This window comes from Schistocerca americana, chromosome 3, assembly GCF_021461395.2.
Source record: "Schistocerca americana isolate TAMUIC-IGC-003095 chromosome 3, iqSchAmer2.1, whole genome shotgun sequence".
Lineage (NCBI taxonomy): Eukaryota > Metazoa > Arthropoda > Insecta > Orthoptera > Acrididae > Schistocerca > Schistocerca americana.
Genome location: NC_060121.1, coordinates 908,909,698 through 908,937,078, shown reverse-complemented (window position 1 = coordinate 908,937,078; position 27,381 = coordinate 908,909,698). Strand labels below are relative to the sequence as shown.

Sequence of the window (27,381 nt, the reverse complement as noted above, 5' to 3'; positions counted from 1 at the left end):
ACGCGGTGGGGCGCGAAGGACGAAACGAGCACCGGCAGCGGCAAGCAGTCCGGCCGCGGCCACAGCCACGGACAGCCATGAAGGCAATACTGGTGAGTAGCCGCGGGCACGGTAGGGTGCCAGGAGTCGCCACTCAGCTCATCCATTGTTTCTGCCGCCCACCGGCGGTGTCAGCTTTCTCGGCGCAGCTCGCCTCTCAATACAGTTGACTCTCGCTACTTCGAACCTCGATAAATCGAACGTCTCGATAAATCGGAAAAGTTGCGTGGTCTCTTGAAAAAATCTCAACAGTAGGAATAAATCATATGCATTTTCGTATATGCGATATAAATCGAAGCAATAGTCATAATCTACCGTCCACGAACACTGTAGAATTCCAAGTTGGCCGCTATCTATCACCGGCTAATAAGAATCGTTTTCTTTTTTTTTTTTTTTTTTTTTCGTCGTTCGGTTCTTTGTGACACTTCTTTCAAAATGTTCAAATGTGTGTAAATTCCTAAGGGACCAAACTGCCGAGACTTACAAACTACTTAAACTAACTTTTGCTAAGAACAACACACGCCCATTAACTTTTGCTAAGAACAACACACACCCATGCCCGAGGGAGGACTCGAACATCCGGCGGGAGGGGCCGCGCAATCAGTGACATGACGCCTCTAACCGTGCGGCCACCTCGCCTGGCGATACTTCTTTGGTTACGCAACTCGCCCTTTTTTCATACGATATCTTACGAACCATGGATGAAGGGTATCAGACGGATGCCATATTCCTTGACTTTCGGAAAGCGTTTGACTCGGTGCCCCACTGCAGACTCCTAACTAAGGAACGAGCATATGGGATTGGTTCCCAAGTATGTGAGTGGCTCAAAGACTTCTTAAGTAATAGAACCCAGTACGTTGTCCTCGATGGTGAGTGTTCATCGGAGGTGTGGGTATCGTCTGGAGTGCCCCAGGGAAGTGTGGTAGGTCTACTGTTGTTTTCTATCTACATAAATGATCTTTTGGATAGGGTGGGTAGCGATGTGCGGCAGTTTGCTGATGATGCTGTGGTGTACGAGAAGGTGTCGTCGTTGAGTGACTGTAGGAGGATAAAAGATTACTTGGACAGGATTTGTGATTGGTGTAAAGAATGGCAGCTAACTCTAAATATAGATAAATGTAAATTAATGCAGATGAATAGGAAAAATAATCCTGCAATGTTTGAATACTCCATTAGTAGTGTAGCTCTTGACACAGTTACGTCGATGAAATATTTGGCCGTAACATTGCAGAGCGATATGAAGTTGGACAAGCGTGTAATGGCAGTTGTGGGGAAGGCGGATAGTCGTCTTCGGTTCATTAGTAGAATTTTGGGAAATGTGGTTCATCTGTAAAGGACACCGCTTATAGAACGCTGGTGCGACCTATTCTTGAGTACTGCTCGAGCGTTTGGGATCCCTATCAGGTCGGATTGAGGGAGGATATAGAAGCAAATCAGAGGCGGGCTGCTAGATTTGTTACTGGTAGGTTTGATCATCACGCGAGTGTTACGGAAAAGCTTCAGGAACTCGGGTGGGAGTCCCTAGAGGAAAGGAGGCATTCTTTTCGTGAATCGCTACTGAGGAAATTTAGAGAACCAGCATTTGAGGCTGACTGCAGTGCAATTTTACTGCCGCCAACTTACATTTCGCGGAAAGAGCACAACGATAAGATAAGAGAGATTAGTGCTCTTACAGAGGCATATGGGCAGTCTGTTTGGGAGTGGAACAGGTAGAGAAGATGCTAGTTGTGATACGAGGTACCCTCCGCTACGCACCGTATGGTGGATTTCGGAGTATGTATGTAGATGTAAAAATGCATAATCTACGACTGTACGTACATAAAACAGTTGCAAAAATGTCTTCATAGAAATACACGTTCTTGACTCTTGCAGAAAAGAAAAAGGCTGTTGATGAACTGGAATGTGAGGTGAAAATGGAAAAGTGTTGCGAAAACTTTCATGATTTCGCCACCCGCGCTGCTAGCAGTGCTGAAGCAGAGATATCAAACTAATTAAAACGTATCATTGGAAGGGAGGAAACGGATCCGGCTCGATCGCTTTTACGATAAAGAGGTTGTTGTTGTTGTGGTCTTCAGTCCTGAGACTGGTTTGATGCAGCTCTCCAAGAGGTATAAGAGCTGATTCCATCTGTGACTGTAAAACAGCAAAGAGTCGTCACTGCAAAATCTGTGCATGTACAGACGTGGACAAAACGAGCAAGACCCCTCGCCTTTTCGTTATGCTGATCCGCACAGCTTTAAAGTCTGCTACACAGCATAACAGGCAAGGCGACGAAGTGCTACCAACATACTGTGCACAGGCGTGAAATTGAAAAACTATCCGAAATTTGTCAGATTGTTTTAAATCATGTGCAACTCTATATTAATGCTGATTACTATATTAAACACAGCACTTAAATATAAGATATAAATGAAAGAAGAAAAGCAATTTTAAGAAATTATCGCGCCCCCATTACGCTTTATTGCTACCTTTATTCTGTACCAGCGCCCTGTGGATGTCAGTATGAAACTTGTAGAATTTCATACTTGTTACTGCCTACTTTTTCCACTTCTGCAAATTACTGAATTGACTTAAGTGTGGCACTGAATTATTTTTAACTGAATTTCGTTATGAATCTTCACGCGTTACTAAGTTTGCACTCTTTCATGTAATGTCAGCAACAGTTATCCAGCACGACTGGTCCGAACGTTGACACAGGCCGTTTCGTGGCCGAATGCGCATGATGTTTTGGTAATTCGTAACGATCTGGGGTACTTTGTCTTACCTAAACAGTTATGTTATTTCGATAAGCTGAAATTAATTTTTATTAGTACAATTCATATTAATTAGCGTTTCTTCTTTCAGTTATATCTTATATTTACATGTTGTTCAAAATGGCTCTGAGCACTATGGGACTTAACTTCTGAGGTCATCAGTCCCCTAGAACTTAGAACTATTTAAACCTAACTAAGCTATGGCCATCACACACATCCATGCCCGAGGCAGGATTCGAACCTGCGACCGTAGCGGTCGCGCGGTTCCGGACTGAAGCGCCTAGAACCGCTCGGCTTACGTGTTGTGTTTAACACAGTAATCAGCATTAATATTGTCTTACATATGATTGAAAACAGTCTGACAAAGTTCGGATAGTTCTTCAATTTCACTCCTGTGCTTAGTATGTTGGTAGCACTTCGTCGCCTGGCTTGTTATGCTGTGTAGCCGACTTTAAAGCTTTGCGGATCAACGTAACGAAAAGGCGAGGGGTCTCGCTCGTTTTGTCCACTACTGTACATCTTCGGAACGCAAGTAGAGGATGACGTATTTTCGGGTAAGGTCACAACAGAAAACGGGCTTGGATAAGAAAACTGGAAGTTATTCAAGCAGAAATAGTTCACTGATTTCTTTGTAAAATAAAATTGACATTTTCTTCAGTATTTTCGCCAATTTTATGTCCCATTGCCTTTCAGTGTCAAAATACATTAAATTTCATTAAACAGAAAAAGGAAACTTTAACTTAAACGGTAGTTCCAGCCTTGTAAGAGAGTACGAATGATATTGAAACTACACTAACATTTTTAACTCTATTTCGCGAAAGGGTTCGCGTAGTTTGTCTTCTTGATTTATATTTGACCAGCCACACTCTTTTTTTTTTTTTTTTTTTTTTTTTTCAAATCGAACTCTCGATGATTCAAACTTTTTCGGAGGTCACTTGAAATTCTATACAACTGTACGTACCCCTCTGAGGCCCCATCCCACATCATCGTACTGTTACAGTCATAGGTTTCATATTGTATCCCTTCTGCATGGCATTTCGTCAGTCATAAACTACAGTGTTATTACAGTAAGGACGTATATAGCCGTCCGCTGTGGCCGAGTGGTTCTAGGCGCTTCAGTCCGGAACAGCGTTGCTGCTACGGTCGCAGGTTCGAATCCTGCCTCGGGCATGGATGCGTGTGATGTCCTTACTTTAGTTAGGTATAAGTAGTTCTAAGTTCTAGGGGACTGATGACCTCAGATGTTAAGTCCCATAGTGCTTAGAGCCATTTGAACCATTTTTTTTATGTATATATTTTCTGGAGTACCATGTAAGACTTCCAAATCACCACACTCGTACCTTCTGAAAAGGTTTCGGTTGTGTGTTCTCCTCCGCCTGTTTAGTTTCTCCTTCTACTGATGTACAGCACCATTTCTGTGTCGCTACGTCATTTGAAACTGCCTCCCTACTGTTTTTTCTACTTAAAGTGTGTAAATAAACTTTCTATTCAAGACCAGCTTTTGCTAGCAGGCCTCCATTTTAAATTTTCTTTCTTTTGCACATTATTATCACTGTCTCAGTAACTATAAGTTTCTTTAGTCTTAGTACGCTCCTTATACGATTACTCTGTTAGTACTTACTAAATTAAATTGTGTAATACCATCATCTCGACGTTATTATTGTTACATATTTTTCAAATACTCCTAGGTATTTTTTTTATACAAAGTCGTGCTGGAAAGAAAACCCAGAAAATTTTTGTTTATGTGAAACCTTTTAAAGTTTCCTAAATAAAAACTTTATTTACGTTCCACATCCTTATTATTCCTGTTTACACATTTACTTCTGAACATATTTACCCTGGCGACGAAGAAACTTTATTTACGTTCCACATCCTTATTTTTCCTGTTTACACGTTTACTTCTCAACATATCTACCCTGGTGACGAAGAAAGTTCTCCCAATGAGACGCCAGTTTGTTGAAACTATCACTGTAGAACGTTTGATTCCGTTGAGGGAGCCACAGAACCATCTCTGCTCGCAATGCTTTATGGCTGTCGAAGTGAAGTCTTCGGGGGTGTTCTTCGAGTTTGGTAAACAGGTTGCAGTTGCATGGGACCAAGTCGGGGCTCTATGGAGGATGATCGATGACAGTGAACACAAAGCGTCGGATTGTTGCAGCGCTCGTGCGCGTTGTGACATTCTCATGCTGAAGGAGACGGTGCCCCATGCATGGACGAACTCTCCGAATTCGAAACACAATTACTGCACTCTGTTTTGTACGCACCGACACAGTTACGTTACACGTCGCCGTATTACATGCTACAATTCGGAGCCCTCTAACCGAAAGTGCAGCTTGCTTCAGTGAAGCGAGAGGTCCAACCGACTCATACGTGTGACTTGTAACACCTCAACCGATATTGAGAACAAAATAAAAGATTAGGAGGCATTACTTTTCAGCATGCCCTCGTAACCTGCACAGACCTGTTAAATCTATGTTTAAAATGACAACGTCACATTTAATGTAATGGGTCAGTTGTATTCATGTCTTTTCAGCCACTTTTGCTGACGTTTCTCATACTCAAATACGTGTTCTAAGTGCCTCCTTTACCAATGTTACCTTTTGCTTGCTGTACAAGATATATTTAATAAACCAGATTTAGCCACTTACCTACGTATAATTATTTCAGTTAGGTACTTCAAATTTGCCTTTAATTCACACACAAGATTATATTCAGTATTGAATGTTCTTGGTGTTAGTTTTACGGGCCTTTTTCGCACCCTCAGTCCATTATACAGGCTGTTTCAAGAAGGACTTTACAACTTTGAAAATTCATATAAATTAATTTATAGTACCTTCAGAGGTGACTGTAGTCTCAATTTGTAGGAAAATACATAAAGTTTCGTCTCGAGTACTTCGCTAGTGCCGAATCGCACCGTAAGGAGCGCTACCGATAGTTCCGTTACCGATAGCTGCCTTTACTGTCTATAAATTCCTAAGGGACCAAAGTGCTGAGGTCATCGGTCCCTAGACTTACACGCTAATTAAACTAGCTTATGCTAAGAACAACACACACACCCATGTCCGAGGAAGGACTCGAACATCCGGCGGGAGGGACCGCGCAATTGGTGACATGACGCCACTAACCGCACGGCGACACTTCTTTGCCTACGCAAAAAGGTGACTGCAATGTTCCATGAACTGTTGACTACAGCCGCCGCGCCCTCAATGTCCCCAGGAGGACCGTTTTTCAACGACGCCTCTTTGCCTTGATGCTTTGCAGTGTGTGGGATATCTGAATGTGCACGTAGTTTTCAAGCTGGTGCATAATAGATCAGGTCCTATCGAGGTCGCCAGCAATTGGTCGCAGTCCACTGGCCGCGTTGGGTACTTCCTGATGGCTGGAAATATTTTCAAGGTAAAATATGAAACACTCACCCTCCCCGAGATAGCCGCGAGACTTGGACTCACCAACGTCCAGTGTCATGTCGCGGCCTTCTATCTGAACAGCATGAACAAACAGTGGTCTGGCGAAGGGAATTAACTCACGTGACAACTCTTGGACATTTACATCTACATCTACATCTACATCTATACTCCGCGAGCCACCTTACGGTGTGTGGCGGAGGGTACTTATTGTACCACTATCTGATCCCCCCTTCCCCGTTCCATTCACGAATTGTGCGTGGAAAGAACGACTGCTTGTAAGTCTCCGTATTTGCTCTAATTTCTCGGATCTTTTCGTTATGATCATTACGCGAGATATATGTGGGCGGTAGTAATATGTTGCCCATCTCTTCCCGGAATGTGCTCTCTCGTAATTTCGATAATAAACCTCTCCGTATTGCGTAACGCCTTTCTTGAAATGTCCGCCACTGGAGCTTGTTCAGCATCTCCGTAACGCTCTCGCGCTGACTAAATGTCCCCATGACGAATCGCGCTGCTTTTCGCTGGATCATGTCTATCTCTTCTATTAATCCAACCTGGTAAGGGTCCCATACTGATGAGCAATACTCAAGAATCGGACGAACAAGCGTTTTGTAAGCTACTTCTTTCGTCGATGAGTCACATTTTCTTAGAATTCTTCCTATGAATCTCAACCTGGCGCCTGCTTTTCCCACTATTTGTTTTATGTGATCATTCCACTTCAGATCGCTCCGGATAGTAACTCCTAAGTATTTTACGGTCGTTACCGCTTCCAATGATTTACCACCTATGGCATAATCGTACTGGAATGGATTTCTGCCCCTATGTATGCGCATTATATTACATTTATCTACGTTTAGGGAAAGCTGCCAGCTGTCGCACCATGCATTAATCCTCTGCAGGTCCTCCTGGAGTACGTACGAGTCTTCTGATGTTGCTACTTTCTTGTAGACAACCGTGTCATCTGGAAATAGCCTCACGGAGCTACCGATGTTGTCAACTAAGTCATTTATGTATATTGTAAACAATAAAGGTCCTATCACGCTTCCCTGCGGTACTCCCGAAATTACCTCTACATCTGCAGATTTTGAACCGTTAAGAATGACATGTTGTGTTCTTTCGTCTAGGAAATCCTGAATCCAATCACAAACCTGGTCCGATATTCCGTAAGCTCGTATTTTTTTCACTAAACGTAAGTGCGGAACCGTATCAAATGCCTTTCTGAAGTCAAGGAATACGGCATCAATCTGCTCGCCAGTGTCTACGGCACACGTCAGCCTCCATCTCACCACCCTTGTTAGTAGAATATGCTGCACCTCTATTTGCGCCTCTGTCTGCCCTTTTTGTGGACCTTAGCTATGTCCACGCTGGCGTCCCATATACGCATCCCCCATGTCCAAAAGATTTCTACATGCAGTTACTACGTGGTATACCTTGCAACGTTGAGATTAAGCATCTATTAAAGAGGTGGACGGCTGTGCGGCGCAACTTTCATCAGCCACGCCTCCCACCACAGTCTGAGCGACATGGTATCACGTCGTCTGTGGAAAATTCGTTTAAATGCGATTGGTTTAAAGCACAGTCCTTCATGCTCAACCTGTCATTTGCTGGATGATGACACCAGTCGCCTGACCTGCGCTAGTGTTCTTGAAGACTGGACACTGGGACGGCAAATGGTCGCCTGTTTCATTCACGCCCCTCCATCCATGGTCCTACCGTACGCTTTCATTCGCCTGGAGGACGTGTGTTCCCCTGCAGCCAAGACTCATGCGGTAGTCTGGGTCAGAGGATGGACAGTCACCTACCTTCATGGAGTCGGGGACAATTCGCGGCTTGGTCTTTGGACGGTCCCACAGAATGAGCATACAGTGATTGAACGACGTCCACACTACCGCGGCTATCTCGTCAGATACCTTCGTGGGGTATTGCGCTACCCCACGCTCATGTTATTTGAAGCCCCAAGCTGGCGCCTCACCTGACATTGTACTGTCCTTCTTTTCCATTCACGTCTCCCCTGCCTACCACTAGTGTGTCACATAATGAAATTTTATGGCTACAGTTAAGTATATCCTTTCCTGACTGTCCCTTCTCGTCGTTTTCTGGTTGGTAGGTGGTGCTGGGAACGCTGTGGCAAGGCCTTGTGAGGTCGACCACTGCCCAATCCATGCCCCTGCCCAGTCATTGGTCATGATGATGATGATGTTTGGTTTGTAGGGTGCTCAACTGTGCGGTTAGCAGCGCCTGCAGAAATTCCCAACCTTTGCTCGGTCCAATCTCGCCACTTACATGAATGATGATGAAATGATGAGGTCAACACAAACACCCAGTCATCTCGAGGCAGGTGAAAATCCATGACCCCACTAGGAATAGAACCCGGGACCCCGTGCTCAGGAAGCGAGAACGCGACTGCGAGACCACGAGCTGCGAACCCTGCCATTGAGCCACAAGTGACCTCCATCTATTTATATCCCGTCATCCCAGCCTTCTATATCCTTAACAGGAACAGGCAGTATTCCCCAATGCATTTTCTGATGTTATGCTGATTTGGTGTGTTGTTTGCTTATAAACAAAGTTTGTATTACCTTCTCATTTTTCAAAAAAATAACTAAATAAATAAACAAAAAAGAGTAAAAAGTGGTCAGAGATAAAAAATGAGAGCAGGAGACCTGGGTTCGAATCATGGCCTAGGTAGAAATTTTTATTCGCCACTTTAGTTTGCATCTCATGCACGTCATGTTCTGTGGAGAGTAATGTAGTGACCTGTTCTTGTGCAGGTGCTCCTGAGCGCAGTGATCACAGCTGCAGTGGCCAGGCCTGGCTCGCTGGAGGCTGTCCAAGGAACCATTCCAGACGCTGCATCCTCAAAGGCGCCAACAGTGAAGACAAACAACAATGCCATCCAAGAGGCAAATGTTGATGGCAAGAACATAGTTCGAATCCTCAGAAGTCTCCACAACCCTGTACGAGGCACTTTCAAAACGTCCAGGCTCGCCAATCCCATGCCACCTGACAGTTTTCCCATCAGTGACAGTAGCAATGACTCCACCGGCACTCGGTTCGTTGACAATCCCCACATCGGTCTTCCTTTTGGAACCCTGTTGCCTCTACCTGATCCTCTAAGTCGGTATCAAGACTCACCAACTACTAACACTGCAGATGCTTCAACTACATTTAAAATACGAATAGACAGCCCTCATGTTGGCCTTCCTGCTGACAGTCCCATTTCTGATTCACCTGCCAGTGCCACTATTGTCAGCAGTCCTATAACTAATTTCCAGACTGATACCTCATCTGAAGGAGCCTTTGGCAGTTCCCTTTACAATATTCTTACTGAGGTTTCTTCGAAGGATGATGGTACTAACAAACTTTCGACTGGTAGTTCTCCTGCCAGCTTAACTGTCAACAGCGGTGCTGTCCATTCCAGCAGCCAGCCCAAAAGTCAGTCTGTTGACGTCAGTCCAGATCTCCCAGATGCTTCTACTCCCAACAGTTTCCCCACTCATAGTACCCTTGTTTTCTTCCCTGTCAGTATCCCCACTTCAAATGCTCCTAACACTGCTGGTTTACCTTTGAAAAGCGGCTCTGCTAATTTTCCCACCAACAACGGCAATACTGATTTTCTTGTAAGTAATCCCTTCAGCGAATTCCTCGCCAAAACTGTCAGTCCCAAATTCTTCTCTAAAAACCCGTTTTCGACTTTACCCTCCACTAGCAGCCAAGTAAAATTTTTTCAGAGTCTCCCAGTCAACAGTGTCACAGGCAATCCTCAAAGCCATATTCCCATTAACACTGTCTCGTCTGGTTTCCTCAACAGTAGCCCCAAAACTTGTCCTCTGAAAAATATTGCTTTCCTTATGAACAACCCTCCTCACAGCGTTCCTGCAAACATTCCCACTTCCGTAGCTCCAGTAACTAGCCGCTCCAACAGTGTTCTAGTCAATAGTGCCAGTGTACTCCTGTATAGCGATACTGTGCCACTTGGAAATGTCGTCAACACGGCTCAAGGTCCTGTCTTCGTTGGCGGACCCTAGAATTTCGCCATTTTTCCACAACAGCCATCACTGGATGACATCAGTCAGGTATTGCACTAACCGCTCACCTACCATAGTCAAATTGTAATTGCTCTGTCTTCTGCAGAGAATACACACGTAATCTATTTTCGAAAATAGTCAAAGAAGTTAACTTGTGATCTTAATTAGTCAATCGATAACATACTTAACATTTCAAAGACGTCTTTCTCTCTTAGAAGTCGCTATATATGATGACGTGCTATTATTGTACTTCATCATTACGCGATTTTCAAGTGCTTTAAATACTGATATCGTAGCTACCATATGATTTTACTTTGTTCAGCAGCATTTTAATTCTGTATGCATACGAGCGACCAAGAGTAGAGAAGTTATCTGCTTGGTTAGTTGTATCGTTTGCTACTTCTTCAGAAAGCGTTCATTCCCTCACCTTAAATGCCAGTCGTTGTTCTGAGCTGCTGTATGAATTGATGGGATGTAACGTATTTACTTATATCTATGCAACAGGATTTTTTTTAAAAATTGGAACATAATGTACCGGGTGACTCAGATACAAAAGAACAGATTTCAGTTGTTTGTTACAGACAAACTATAAAAGATAGAAAGATACTGCACATGTCCACGAATAGAGAAAGGTTCAAAGTTTTGTCATAGCTGCGCTGTTGGTTGCGTATAGTATAGTGTCTGAAACTTGGATCCTTCCTCTGTACAGTGACGTGCGCAGTGTGTTTCTATCTTTATTAGTCTGCCGGTAATAAACAACTGAAATCGGTTCTTTCTTTCTGAATTACCCCGTACTTTCGTTCCTATCAATAACAAATTGATTTATAAAGTGCAATGATGGGAAACGATTAAAAGTACCTGCATGTTACCACAGTTGTAGTTTATGGCCTGCTGTTGTTTCGTGCTTTACTTTCTCGTGTATTCCGTATACGTTTGTACATTCCTATCTGCTTAAGTATTGAAGACTGCCAAAACTGAAATTACACATAGAGAATGGTAAACGGGAACATCGTCTTTCAAACAATGTCTTCAGGCTACGGCCTCATTTCGCTACACTTAATTGCTTTCATATTTCTGAATTGGTTATTGTGAGCCAGCTCTTAGTTGTGTTTACAGCAATCGGGAATTTTCAGTCACGGTCCTTCAAGAAATTATCTTAATTGGAGACTACCGATGCAAACGAACACATAAAAGTAACGTAGAGGGCAGTGGTTTCGTACATAAAGTAAGTAACGCACAGTGGTACAGACAAAGTCTTTCTGAGGATCAGCGATAAGTGAAGTGGAAAACCACGGATATGATTGGCTATAACAAAGGGTAGTTCCTTCTTAGGCGCTGAATTTTTTTAAGAAACTTATGATTCTTATTATCTGTCTCTTCAGTGTCCTTTTTTGTAGTAATGTCGGAGGTTCTGAAGTATATAGACTTTCAGACAGGGTCATTGACAGGTAATATCTTAGATTGTTCTTAATTCAAATTGTTTTTGCATTAAAGTGTTCCTCATTAGGTCGAGTTTCAGCCCCATTTTCCTTACTCTTCTAGAGTTCCTTCTTCTGTTTAGTTTGGTTTATGAAGATGTTGATGGTCTAAATAAATAAATAACATAAAATAAATAAGAAAAACATGGTTCAAATGGCTCTGAGCACTATGGGACTTACCATCTGAGGTCATCAGTCCCCTAGAACGTAGAAATACTTAAACCTACCTAACCTAAGGACATCACACACATCCATGCCCGTGGCAGGATTCGAACCTGCGACCGTAGCGGTCGCGCGGTTCCGGACTGAAGCGCCTAGAACCACTCGGCCACTCCGGCTGGCAATAAATAAGAAGAAAATAAAAACTATGGTAGTAGGGAAACAGAAGAAAATGGTAAAGTTAATATTAAACCAGAAGCTGATGTTCTAGAGCAGGTTAAGAACTTCTGTTATATGGGGAACACAGTCACTGACGACAATAAATGTATCATAGATATAAAGATAAGAACAGCCTTGGCAAAGCAAGCTTTTCGAAATAAAAGGCATTGACTAACAGACAAACATATAGGCCTAGAAAGTAGGAAAAAGTTTGCCAAAACTTTTGTCTGGAGTGTCTTAACATACCGATGTGAAGCGTGGACTCTGGGAAAGGCAGAGAAAAAGAGACTGGAAGCAATGGAAATGTGGATATGGATAAGAATGACGAAAACAAGCTGGGCAGATAGAAAAAGTAATGAACAGTTCTTAAGAGAAGTGAATGAGAACATAACGCTGCTAAATTATATAGGTAGAAGAAAAGCAAAAATGATAGGGCACACAATGAGACACAATCAGTTCCTAAAGAATGTATTTGAAGGAAAAGTTTTAGGGAAAAAACCAAGGGGCAGGCCAAGGGCAACGTATTTTAATAACATCGAAGAAAATATGGGGATAAAATCGTGTAAAGAATTGAAGAGGATGACAATGGAGAGAGGGACGTGGCTAAATCGACAAGGCATAGCCTTTAGTTTATGATGATGATGATGATGATGATGATGATGGTGATGAGGTATTTGCTGTCATTTTCTTTGAGGACTGATACCGGATTTTCACGCAATTCCGTTGACGTACTCTGTTGACTAAACGGTACTTGCAGACCGAGCTCTGAATCATCCAGGATGTCAGCTTGTACGATTGCCCAGTCACTGCCGTTGCGTGATATCAGATAATTACAGAGAGCTTGACATATGAGAGTAATGTTCTCTTTATAGTAGATTACTTCAGTTTCGTGTTTTAAAATCTAGTTCAAGCACTGGTTTTTCCCATTCTTTGTCGGTTTTGTCCACAACCTAGCTGAGATGTGAAGATTTCATAGGGCTCTCTTGTAACAGTTATTAATTTACAGCCTGGTAACACGACATTATAATGGCAGTTCTTTCTTCGTCGTAAGGTAGTGTGTTACTGTCATCTTGAAATGTTTCTTCTCATCTGTCACCTCGGAGCCATCACAGAATGAGTCTGTGTCCCGTACTTGGCCATGGCGAAAGCCCATGCAGTCTTAGCACATTGCAGGGTGTGAGAGAAATATCAGTGGGTAAAATGGTTGACTGGGCAGCAGGTACATAGAAACAGTTCCTTGGCTGTTGTGGATTCATAAACTCAGTGGTAACTGCAACGTATTCAGTCAGCAGAATACATACAGTCGAAGCAGGCAGTGCCCCTGAAGTGCTGACCCTGAATGGCGGTGCTTGGCCAGCTCAGCATGTGACACTGGGTGACAGCCACCACTGCAAGGACGCCAGAATGGAGTGGTGTGGTGTCAGCACATCTGGAGCTACAGAAAAAGAAGCAACGATAAATACAGGGCCCGCAACGAACTTGTGACGTCACACTAGTCGCCTGGCCCGCCATACATCGCGATCGCTCGGCTCCACGCGTAGCCCACTAAATTTCTTACCTTTGTATTGCGTCATCTAATGCTTGCATGTAATGCACAATTAAAAATTATTAAATTTTTCTGAAATAGTAACTCTCCCAGCCACAGAGGGCCACTTGCACTCATAAGACCTCTAGTGTCACGTACTGTGGCACAAGCCACATTTCCCATATATCTCGTTGGCCGCATGCAGAAAACAGGAGCGCAGTTCCAAAAGTCAAGCAGGTAGACCGGCTACGCTGTTAGGCCTAAGTGTAGCGGCCATCCAGCAACTGACAGTGGGATAGATGCAAGAGGAACACCAGTGCAGGCTGCACACCAAAGACACCCTTTACAGGAATGGATTCTAGGCGGTAAGGATCGGCTTCTGGCATGAGGTAACCACGCTCGCTGTAGTTCCAGTCCAGAGGCTTTTGCTAAGCTGGCTCAGCTTTTCTCTGTCCCAAGCATCAGAATTACACAGAAAGGACACTGGCCCATCTGGACACGGATTGTGAAGTCCACTAGACAACAGTCCTTCTCCTTTCAGTAGATCCAGTCCATTGTATTGCAGACTGCTATTAACTCTGTTAATTACTTAAACATTGAATTCTATATTTTTACATTTATGTACTCTTTTCGTCCCAGCGGATCTTACACTAATCCAGTCCAGTTTCCCATGTCTGATGGCTAGTTTCCTCAATGAGTACTTTCTTTCTAGGGTGACCCACTCTTTCAATATTCGGTGGACAGGTAGCCTAATAGGGTGGGAGGTTTTGTGCGATAGACAGGTATAAGCCGCACAAATCAGAATCAGAACCAAGATGATACTTGAAGTGGATGTGCTTGTTACTGTGATTTTATGCTTGTAGCTGCTGTGACACTGGTGTGGTGTATGTGTAGCAGCATTTCCTGCGCACTAACATGCCCCTCCAACTCTGCTACGACTTGTCCAGAGGACTGTATAAGTCGGGATCCATGATATTCAGAAAGCTCAGGTTTTTAGCAGGAAGTAACTCCAAGCGTCTGACTGGCAACTGCACTAGCTGATACGCCAGGTTCAGAATTTTAGTCTTGATACGGTTGCTGGCACCTGAAATTTGACCCCGAAATGTCACACGTACCTTTCATATACCGCTGCTTCCTGGCTTTAACCATTCTGCTCCATTAAGTGGCCCTTGCACGTAAGTATGTTCCATGCCCATCCTTCTGCTTTTGTTCCTTCTAAAAATACTTTCATTTCACACGTCGCTATGGCTGTGTGGATCTCCTGGGACGGGCATACAGTGACTTGTACTTAGTGCCTGCGCTGCAGATCATCGGTAGACCAACCGAATTTCCAGTATCTCGAACAAGCCCTGTATTGAACTAAAATTTTGGTTCACAGAACTGGAGGTCGTTGTTACATAATTTGCCTGCTCTACTGTTAACCCCCGCAGCATTATGGTATTATTCAATATTCCCTATTCCAGGTTGTCTAGCTGAGTCGTGTGCCATTACGTCAGGGTTCTGGTACCCTCCGCCTCTATCTGCATCTGTATTAACGTGTCGTTGAGTCCCATACTTGTCATCAGCATCTAATGTGCTGAATAACAGCTTCAACAATCTACCTCCAGCAACTATCTACCTCAGCTTGCTGTAATTGGTCCTGGAGGCATTCACAAGAGAGACGCTGCACCAGGTATTAATTGTGTACCTCTCTTGACATTCCATTCTTCCCGGATGTCAAGTATAATTCCGAGGAAACCTTCATCCAGGTTTCGCACATCGTTTCTTACTTCCCAAGCATTATACGTTAATCCCAATAGCCACTGGTGATTGGTCAACACAATCTCCTCCTGCCTGGATAAAAGCACCTCTCCCTTCGTAAGTCGTTTCTGCAAGATGTTCACACCCTCGCCTGCAGAGGTGCAGCACTGCCTTGTGAAGTTCCAAACTGGCTCACTATTTTCTCCCACCAAATGTTTCATTATCTGAAAAAGCAATTACATTTTGCGTCATGCACTACTTTGTATAGCGAAAGACCTTTACTCTCACGGACTATTGAATTGTATGGTACAACAACGAATTACAATAAATCTTTCCAATCACTGTGGTGATTATTCGATTGGTAATTTAGCAATTTTCCTATCGTTCATCATACCTGGCTGGTATGGAGGGATTCCAGTGTAAGTAGCAGTCGATAACAGGTACTGCTTGGGCGAAGTGGCCATTGTTTAGACGGGCTCGCTCCAGTGTAACTATCAAATATGCCATGTATCGTCACGTAAGGAGTCAAGGCAGCAAGCGCAAGGGCCAGGCATGTGGTAACCACAGTCGCTATAGTGCTGGTGCGATCGCTTCTGCCATAGCGGCTCATCCAATTTGTACCCCTTACATCAGAATCATGCTGGTAGCAAGCCGTCCCAACTGCCTACAAATTGTTAGGTCAGCCAGGAAAGTCATGGCGGAACACAGATCACATGAGATGTTGCTCTGCTGACTTATTCCAAAGAGTCTGTTGGTGGAGCGAGATAATTTCTAGGAAGGTGTTGGCGTAATACAGATCACATGAGGTATTGCCCCGCGCCCGGGTTCCCGGGTTCGATTCCCGGCGGGGTCAGGGATTTTCCCTGCCTCGTGATGACTGGGTTAGTTTGGTTTAAGTAGTTCTAAGTTCTAGGGGACTGATGACCATAGATGTTCAGTCCCATAGTGCTCAGAGCCATTTGATCCATTTGAGCCAGGTATTGCTCTGCTGACTTGTTCCAAAAAGTTTGTTGATGGAGCGAGACAATTTCCAGATAACATGAGTAACGTAGACGTAAATATCCTCGGAGTAGTGAAGCAACTTAAATCACTTAATAAAAGCAAGTCTTCTGGCCCAGACTGTATACCAATTACGTTCCTTTCGGAGTATGCTGATGCATTAGCTCCATACTTATCATATACAACCAATCGCTCGACGAAAGATCCGTACCCAAAGACTGGAAAGTGGGGCAGGTCACACCAATATTCAAAAAAGGTAGTAGGAGTAATCCACTACATTACATGACCATATCGTTAACGTCGATATGCAGCAGGATTTTAGAACATATATTATGTTCGAACGTAATGAATTACCTCGAAGAAAATGGTCTATAGACACACAGTCAACATGGGTTTAGAAAACATCGTTCCCGTGAAACACAACTAGCTCTTTATTCACATGAAGTTCTGAGTGCTATTGACAAGGGATTTCAGATCGATTCCGTATTTCTGGATATCCGGAAGGATTTTGACACTGTTCCACACAAGCGGCTCGTAGTGAAATTGCGTGCTTATGGAATTTCGTCTCAGTTATGCGACTGGATCTCTGATTTCCTGTCAGACAAATTACAGTTCGTAGTAATTGACGGAAAGTCACTGAGTAAAACAGAAGTCATTTCAGGCGTTCCCCAAGGTAGTGTTATAGGACCTTTGCTGTTCCTTATGTATATAAACGACTTAGGAGACAATCTGAGCAGCCGTCTTCGGTTGTTTGCAGACGACGCTTTCGTTTATCGACTAATAAAGTCATCAGATGATCAAAACAAACTGAAAACGATTTAGAAGAAATACCAAAATGGTGCGTACAGTGGCAGTTGACCTTAAATCACGAAAAGTGTGAGGTCATCCACATGAGTGCTAAAAATAACGCGTTAAACTTCGGTGACACGATAAATCAGTCTAATCTAAAAGCTGCAAATTCAACTAAATACCTAGCAATTACAATTACGAACAATTTAAATTGGAAGGACCACATAGAAATTGTTATAGGGAAGGCTAACCAAAGACTGCATTTCCTTGGCAGGACACTTAGAAAATGTAACAGATCTACTAAGGAGACTGCCTACATTACGCTTGTCCGTCCTCTTTCAGAATACTGTTGCGCGGTGTGGGATCCTTACCAGATAGGACTGACGGAGTACATGGAAAAAGTTCAAAGAAAGGCTGCACGTTGTGTATTATCGCGAAATATGGGAGAGAGTGTCACAAAAATGATACAGTATTTGGGGTGAACATCATTAAAAGAAAGGCGTTTTTCGTTGCGACGGAATCTTCTCAGGAAATTCCAGTCACCAACTTTCTCCTCTGAATGCGAAAATATTTTGTTGACACCAACTTACATAGGGAGGAACGTTCACAAAGATAAAATAAGGGAAATCAGAGCTCGTACGGAAAGATATAGGTGTTCGTTCTTTCCACTCGCTGTACGAGATTGGAATAATAGAGAATTGTGAAGGTGGTTCGATGAACCCTTTGCCAGGAACTTAAATGTGATTTGCAGAATATCCATGTAGATGTAGATGTAGACGTGGATGAAAATGTGGGCGCAACACAGAACACATAAGCTATTGCTCTGCTGACTTGTTCTAAAAAGTGTGTTGGTGGAGCGAGATAGTTTCCATGAATTCTGCAGCATCATGCAGTGAAATGGTTGCGAACCTTACTCTGGCCATAAAGACAGGGGTAAGGTATTCGCTTCTTCTATATCACTAACCAGTGCCCTGTACCAAGTGCACTGTTTTCAAAAGACCCAGATCCGACGACTGGATTGCAAAACGAGCACTCCAAACTGTCACTACAACGTCTACAACTGATTTATAGCATCACTTTGGTAAACAAAGTTTAAGAAGTCTATAGTTAAAAGGGAGGACACACACAGTAATAAAGGAAATTTTTTTGTGTAAGAGATCTTGCCAACACCCCTCACTGTTATAAAACGCCAATTTCAACTAAGCTGATATCTCCGTCTTGTAATTAGAGATCTCTATCCACCTAAATAATTCTTGTTTAGTCAGTGACCCACATTCTTGCAAACACTAATGATGGACTATCTGATCATTGAGAAGCCTACACTCATGGCTTCCTATACGCAAAGCCAGCGGCTGTGGCCGAGAGGTTCTAGGCGCTTCAGTCCGGAACCGCGCTGCTGCTACAGTCGCGGGTTCGAATCCTGCCTCGGGTATGGATGTGTATGATGGCCTTAGGTCTAGGGGACTGATGACCTCAGCTGTTAAGTCCCATGGTAGTTGGTGCCCTTTGAACCTATACGCAATTTTTTTTTTTTTATAATCTCCTCTCCGACCCCAGGAACCCTTCTTAGGAATACAAACCCTGAATGTCTTTCTGGTATATAACCCTCAGGTGTTCCAGACAAGATGGAGAAAGACAAATACTCTTTACCCCAGGCAATGAAACCCGAGATCACCTGACAGTAATCTCATGTGATGGTCTCACGCTTCTCAAACGACGACGGCATAGTACTTGTGTTGCGTTTTCCAACGCCGTACTCTGTAGCGGAACGTGCACCGTCTTGAACTTCCTAGCGGAGATTAAATCTGTAAGTTGTACCAGATCATTGTTCGCGAAAGACAGGAAGGCGGGTTGAGTTACTGGTCTGGCACACAGTTTTAAAGTACCCAAGATACTTCTTAGATCGTCGTGGCAACAACATATTAGGCAATTCCTAGACCTGTTTCCGTTCCGTTGTCTTAAACAATTTCGAATACGACTTATTGGGACATACTGTTTCTAATAACACTTCATTGTCTACTTTACATGCTCGATGTATGATATGTGACACAATACGATGCTATCACTGGAGATTATTAGAATGAATAGTTGTCTGTCCAGTATGTTGCGTTTTCTCTGTTCTCTTCCCGTGCGTTGTCATCGAGATGTTGTTTGAGTACTAAAGTCACCGACTAGTTGACTTGCGATTAGCGTTAGTGACTATTCCGAGGCCCCTGGCTCATTTCCGGCGGGGCCGGGAATCCTCTCCGCTGGGGACTGCGCGTGCGTGGTGTTTTCATCATCAAGTTGCCGAAGCGGGGTGAAAAAAAAAAAGGGTGCACCAGGCGGTCGAAGTCCCTGAAAAGGGACTCCCGGCGGAAAACGACATACGCACTTTTTTTGTGTACTGCACTACCAGAAAACCCCAAACCGATTGGGTAAGACGTTACGAATCGTTTTTAGTTGCACTGATCTGTAATAGTATCAGCCACGGAAGTAGCAAGTTCTCTGTTGTGTCTACTCAGCACACGATAGTTGACTATTAATGACTTGCAACTGTTTTCACAAAGAAAATTATTTGTTAGGCTCGTGCTCACTATGCAGTCCTTTCTGGTTCCAAGGCCCTGAAGATAATGTAGCCATTATCCAATCACAGCTCATTGTCGGACTCGCTGTGCTTGCGCTGTTGCCGTCGTGTGCTCACTTGATATAATGTTCGCTGGTGACAGCGCCGCTCTCTTCATGTCACACTTGTCGACCATTAAATAATTATTTCAACCACTCTGCTTTCAGACCCACCCGGATAGTCGTGCGTGATAAAGTGCTGCTTCTGGGAGGGCATTTGCGCCGGCGACAGGAGAGCATACGGATGGCCTTTAAACTAATGTTTAAAAATCTGTAGTTAATAAAACCGACTCTGTAAGAGAGTTGTGTCTGTCTCTATGTTGGAACACGCTGATCTCCAAAACTACTATAGCCTACAAATTTTCGTTGAGCTTTCCTAGGTTACTTGAGCTTAACTTGGGGAATCCTATACGTTTTCGTCATCAAAATCGTCATGTCTGTCTGTTTGTTTGAACACATTAATCTCAAAAATTACTAGACGAATTTTCATGATGTTATCACAGGTAACTTGAGCGTATCTTGGGGCAACATACTGCTTTGATTTCATTCGACTCACGGAAAAAAGTTTTATCTTGTTAAAGTGCTAGGCAAGGTCCTAGTGGTGGCAGTTTGCCATTGCCTTCCTCCGACCGTAATGCGGATGAATAATGACGTCGGAAGTTCACTGAGGCTTTTTGCGGAATATGCTGTGGTATATCGAGAGGTAGTAACAACTGAAAATTGTACTGAAATGCAGGAGGATCTACAGCGAATTGACGCATGGTGCACGGAATGGCAATTGAATCTCAATGTAGACAAGTGTAATGTGCTGCGAATACATAGAAAGAAAGATCCCTTATTATTTAGCTACAATATAGCAGGTCAGCAACTGGAAGCAGTTAATTCCACAAATTATATGGGAGTATGCATTAGGAGTGATTTAAAAAGGAATGATCATATAAAGTTGATCGTCGGTAAAGCAGATGCCAGACTGAGATTCATTGGAAGAATCCTAAGGAAATGCAATCCGAAAACAAAGGAAGTAGGTTACAGTACGCTTGTTCGCCCACTGCTTGGATATTGCTCAACAGTGTGGGATCCGTACCAGATAGGGTTGATAGAAGAGATAGAGAAGATCCAACGGAGAGCAGCAGGATCATTTAGTAATCGCGAAAACGTTACAGAGATGATAGATAAACTCCAGTGGAAGACTGCAGGAGAGACGATCAGTAGCCCGGTACGGGCTTTTGTTGAGGTTTCGAGAACGTACCTTCACCGAGGAGTCGAGCAGTATATTGCTCCCTCCTACGTATATCTCGCGAAGAGAGCATGAGGATAAAATCAGAGATATTAGAGCCCACACAGAGGCATACCGACAATCCTTCCTTCCACGAACAATACGAGACTGGAATAGAAGGGAGAACCGATAGAGGTACTCACGGTACCCTCTGCCACACACCGTCTGGTGGCTTGCGGAGTATGGACGTAGATGTAGATGTAGATGACGTGATGATAAGGAGGTCCCATACACCGAGGAGCGTAGGGGACGATGCGGGAGACTCGCACCGCCGTACTAGGCAAGGTCCTAGTGGAGGTGGTTTGCCATTGCCTTCCTCCGACCGTAATGGGGATGAATGATGGTGATGAAGACGACACAACAACACCCAGTCATTCCCCGCCGGGAATCGAACCCGGGACCCCGTGCTCGCGAAGCGAGAACGCTACTGCAAGACCACGAGCTGTGGACTAAAGTGCCATAGGGAAACACATTTACTATGTGGAAAAGCTGTTTGCTCTTTGACGTTGTGAAACTTCCCCTTTGTATGTAAAGAATGACAGTGCTGGAAAAAACCTTACGTTATTTGATACAGAAACAGCTGAATAAAGCTCAAGTACTCAGACAGTCTTCTCTTTACTGATTCTGATCATCACTAAACTGACACACAATATTTTAGCGCAACGCAATCTGACTTTTCAATAATCCCTACACTGGAATGGCCCTGATTAATAACCTATACCTTTCATGAATCACTTACCTAACAAAAATCATCGTTACTCGAACTACGCCAAAACTGGTAGCTAAATAAAAATAAAAGATTCTAACTACTGAAGTTACTAACTACTCATAGGCATAGTTAGCAGGAAAGATTTTGATACAGAACAAACAATGTTCAAAAGTCATTATATATATATTTTCATCCAGTCTTACAAATTTCCTTTTCCTGACGGACACACGTCAAGATCGTCCACTCATAGTAACCTCTCAAAACTCTGGCATCTCTCTCCTCACATCCACCACTGCTGGCGGCTCACCTCCAACTGCCCGACGCTACGCACTGTTTACATCCAGTATTTAGCTTCCAGTAGGTGCTGGGAGATGAAGAAGCTTGCAGAGGATAGTGTAGCATGGAGAGCTGCATCAAACCAGTCTGTGGACTGAAGACCACAACAACAACAACGAGTCCAACCAGCCACAGACTGCACACAGCGCAGTTAGTGATTTTCATACACAGTACTACGTGGCATTACCAACATAAAAACCTAAACAGCCTAATTACAGTTGGAACAGTATCACATTTGTGAAAATGCTTTTTCTGATTGATATGTTCTAGGTAATATGATTCTGTGTAATTGATACGATGTTTATGCACGGCCCAGTGATACTGAGCCTGAATAACCACAGTTTTCAGTGTGGACCTGCACGAAGAGAGTCAGTGAGGTTCGGGAAACTTCGGGCAGAGATGTGGAGCGACGCCGATTATGGTGCCCTGGCCAGCTGTGGTATGTTTCTCGGTTGTGGATCCACGGCACGAACAGCCCGATCGAGGTGGTTCCACAGATTCACGATTGTGTTTAAATCCAGGGAGTCTGATAGGTAGGGGAGTACGATAAACTCACTGTGGTGCTCTTCAAAGCACGCACGTATATTGCGAACAGCGTGACACGTTGCGTTATCCTGCTCGTAGATGCCATCGCACTGAGAAAAAAAAATCAGAATGTAGAGGTGGACATGGTACCCAAGTGTAAATGCTTACGTGTGTCAAATGGTTCAAATGGCTCTGAGCACTATGGGACTTAACTTCTAAGGTCATCAGTCCCCTAGAACTTAGAACTACTGAAACCTAACTAACCTAAGGGCATCACACACATCCATGCCCGAGGCAGGATTCGAACCTGCGACCGTAGCGGTCGCGCGGTTCCAGACTGTAGCGCCTAGAACCGCTCGGTCACTCTGTCCGGCGCTTACATGTATCGATTCATTGTACCTTCCAGAACGACGAGACCACGAAAACATTCCCAAGACCATAAAGCTCCCTCCTCCAACGTGGACCATACCGCCGCTTGCTGCAGGCCAACACTCCAACGGCCTTCTGTACGATGGAGCAGAAATAGTGATTAATCTGGAAAAGCCGCCTGTGACCGCTCAGTTGACGTCCAATAGAGGTATTGTCGTGCAAATCGCAGCCTTCATCTCCGAACAGCAGTGAGCATGTGTTCATGACTGAGGCGCCTAGTGTGGAGGCCGATAAACGGCAACATTCGCCGAACTGTCGTTGAGGAGACACTGTTGCTAACCTCTTAGTCCATCTGGGTTGTCAGTTGCTCAATAGTTGGACGTCTATTCGCACGTACACATCTGCACACGTCGTCATTCACCCCTGTCGCCGTCGGCGCCATGTTTGTATTTCCCAGTTTTGCCGTGCACGGTACATTGTAACCACGGCGGCACGCGAATGGCTTACAAACCTAACCGTTGCGGAAACGCTTTCACCTTTTGCCCGAAAACCAAAGATCATGTCCTTTTCGACTTCAGGTAAAGCGCTCTGTTTCCGCATTACGACGACGACTGCACTGTTTTCCGAGCCCCCGACAGGCTTTGTATACTCTTCTTGTTAGTGAATGTAATTCCATCCTCTGGTGGAATTTGGGACTACGGCTGTTCAATGTTCAATAAAAACAATACCAATCGCCATTATATAGCTTTATTTCTAGGCAGCCAGTTTATACGCTACACTACGTCATCTTCAGGCCAAAACCGCTGCAATCTAGTAACCTTCGTGTTACAAATATAGCAGTGACTGGTCTCGTAGGTTTGGAATGTATGGAGTGACAATTGCTGACTCTTGTCCAACGAGCACGTATGCCCCTAATAGCTATTACGAGACCAGTTAAAGGCACTGCTACATTTATAACACAAAGGTTACTGGCTTGGAGCAGTTTTGGCCTGAAGATGACGTAGTGTAGCGTCGAAACTGGTTGTCTAGAAATAAACCCATATAACGGTAACTGGTGTTATTTTTATTGAACCTTCTTGTTAGTGTTGCCCACTTCCGTTTGTAAGGGGTTATTGCATGTTGACGTCCAAGAAAGTCCGTGGTGCCGCGCGGGATTAGCCGACCGGTCTCAGGCGCTGCAGTCATACACTGTGCGGCTGGTCCCGGCGGAGGTTCGAGTCCTCCCTCGGGCATGGGTGTATGTGTTTGCCCTTAGGATAATTTAGGTTAAGTAGTGTGTAAGCTTAGGGACTGATGACCTTAGCAGTTAAGTCCCATAAGATTTCACACATACACAAAGTCGGTGGTCAGATTAATATTACTGGACTGTGTGCAATCCTAAAATATTTAGTCCGCACTTCCATGCCAAAGTTACTCGTATTGAATGTGGAAGTAACTCATTCAGTGTAACGCTTTCTATGAAATTTGCTATAGAGATAGCTTGAACCATGAGGAAGGGCACAGGTTACATGTTAAAGAAAAAGAAAGAGAGGAATGGTGTTCATGCAGTTGCATCTTGCATTGGGGCAGTGGGGTAGCAGGGGGATGGGTGGTGTTCATGACTAGCCATACTTACCGGAACAGGCAGACTCATGAGGGCAGCTGACGTTATTGCAAGTACACCAGCTTTCTTACTCACCATCACTCATCATATACTAGTGATATCAAAGCGCCGTCGTCAGTAACAGCTGGTCTAGTAGTAAGACTTGAAACACAGTAATGAGACGGTACATTATAATCACTGCCAATGGCGAGACTGGATGCTGCCTGGTGGCTGTGCAGGCATGTGACATAGTAAGGAAAGTATAAAGGCGAAACAGCACTCCACTGACTAACTTTCAGTGCTTGTCCAGGGGTAACTTTTGTGTATTTGGATATAATGGACCCATAATCTCCGGCGGCTGTTTACAAGGTGATTGCATTTCGTTTGCGTTTTTGCTTGAATTACTTTGTGTCTGCACTGTACTGCAAATAATCAACTACAGCAAATGCTGACTGTATGAACTGTGTATCAGTTCTCGGACTAACCTTGTTCCATCCACTCACAATACTTGCTGTGCACAAAAATAATGTCCACTTTATTCTTCTCCATCAAGATTACATTGACTTCTGCTCGGTTATGTCACCGTTTGCTTTTTCATCTGTATTAGCTATTCGTTAACAGTGGTACATAGCAGAATGGTTCGGTTCACTGATAAAGAATTGGTCAATTTGCACGTCATAATAGAGTGCATTGAGTGCAACAGAAGACTTGTCGAAGGACGCTGCGCTAGCTTTTCCCAGAAGGGTAGAACAAATTAACATCTGACTGAGGTTTGTTGTGTTTTACATTTATGTTGCAAGTTTCGTTGATTGCGTATTATAGGATTTTTCACTATTTTGAACGTATTTTCACATAAACAAAGGTAGTTTGTTAACAAACAGGTAATTCCTTACACCAAATAAGGTTTTCCGTGAACAACATCTGAAAGTTTGTCAGTGGAGTTTTGGTTCACACTGCACAACGTACTGTCGATACGAGCAGCGTATGAGGAAATCCAGTGGTATAAGCGACTTTCAAAAAGTGCTGATTTTTATGGTGGGACGCCTGAAAGCGAGAATCTCAGAAACGGTCGAGCTATCAAATGCTAGTGTTGTGAGCCTCTACGGAAAGTCGTATTAGAGTTGTGGTATCAAGAGTAGGCGAATAGGTCCAAGGTCCATCACAGAACGTGGAGTTCAGTGGCTTTCCCACTCTGAAAACGTGGTGTAGCTGCCGATCTCTGTCAGATCTGAACACAGAATATAATGGTGGTTCAGGTGCAAGAGTTGGCAGCACACTGTTCAGCCGTCATTGTTGAACGTGGGGATCCACAGAAGATGACCGCTAAGTGTTCATATGTTTACTAAACTACGTCCTCAGTTATGATTGTAGTGAGCACTAAATCATCGAGACTGGACCGTAGATCAAGGTAAACGTGCGGTCTGGTCGGGTTAATCACGTTTCTTGTTACACCAGGCCGATGGGCATGTCCAGATACACCGTCCAGGCATAGGGCTGCTCGAAACACGCACCACACCACGAGCGGACGCAAGTTGGGACTAGACCACAGTGTCAGTTACAACTATAGCACTGATCCAAGGCACCATGATGTGCGGAATGCAAAGATATCTTCTCCGACCACAATGATATCCTCCAGAAAGATAACAGTCCGTGTTACCAGGTCAAATGAGTGCGACAGTGTTTTCAGGAGCACAGTAGCCACCAAATTCGCTGATCTGATTCCTGCGAAATACATCTGATGTGCTGTTGATGACCGATCCGCGGCATATACCAAATAAGCTGACAGCGAATCTTACTCTGACACGAGTTTAAGTGCCTATGTTGTTAAGATACGATGCAATGTTCCCGCACAGATGCATGCAAGTCAGTTGGAGTATTGCATCATAAAGTGGGGACTCTCAGTTCGAGTCCCAGTCTGACACAAATTTTCATTGTAGTCATTCCATTATACAGATGTTGGTAGTCCGTATTTGTAACTGTGAATTTATTTTATGTAATTGATCAATCTTACTTCGATATAGACGGGGTTAACAGTGCACTCTCTGATGGCAGTCAGTGCGCCAACAGCAGTTGTTCCAAAGGCTGAGCCGTCCGCTGTGGCCGAGCGGTTCTAGGCGTTCCAGTCCGGAACCGCGCTGCTGCTACGGTCGGAGGTTCTTATCCTGCCTCGGCATGGATGTGTGTGTTGTCCTTAGGTTAGTTAGGTTTAAGTAGTTCTAAATCTAGGGGACGGATGACCTCAGATCTTAAGTCCCATAGTGCTTAGAGCCATTTGAACCATTTTTCCAAAGGCTGTATATAGGAACGAGCTATCACTAAACAGTGTCTCTAAAGCCAAAATTCGAAAGAGAAAGGCGCCAATGTGATCGAAAGAAGGGATCATTTACAATTACGCCCCAGAACGAACTCCCGGGGTTACCGAGCTTGCAGTGCCAAGTGACATTACTGATTCCCTGTTTCTCTGTGCAGGTACTGGCAGCGCACAAGGCCCCGGGGGCAAACGCAGCCACTGCAGCTGCGGGCCCAACCTTCAGCAGCATCTTCGTCGCTGGACAGCCAGTGAACCTCGACAACTCTCGTTCCCACTAGCAAGCACTTCTGTGGCTCTCCCCAGCTCTGCAGACGCCAACAATGAGGCGGTAATGTTCGCCTGCGACCAGCGAGCAAAGCCACTCTGCGGAATACGGAATACGCGCCTGATGCCGTCACAGTAACAACGATGGAGACGTGAAAGAACGACGTGGAAAACATCTCTGTTATAGTCATGATGAACAAAATGTATTTTACCTTTACTGTAATGTCTAATTTACATGTGACAGATTATATTTATATTATTATATATTA

The 27,381-nt window shown here is 44.1% G+C and overlaps 1 protein-coding gene across 1 annotated transcript; it reads left to right on the top strand.

Annotated features, from left to right (window-relative positions):
* LOC124606624 (probable serine/threonine-protein kinase nek3) lies at positions 1-27,381 on the top strand. The gene is made up of 3 exons (XM_047138619.1): positions 1-92; positions 8,971-10,275; positions 27,007-27,381. The coding sequence occupies exons 1-2, from the start codon at positions 78-80 to the stop codon at positions 10,225-10,227; spliced, it is 1,272 nt and encodes a 423-aa protein (XP_046994575.1). The 5' UTR covers positions 1-77; the 3' UTR covers positions 10,228-10,275; positions 27,007-27,381.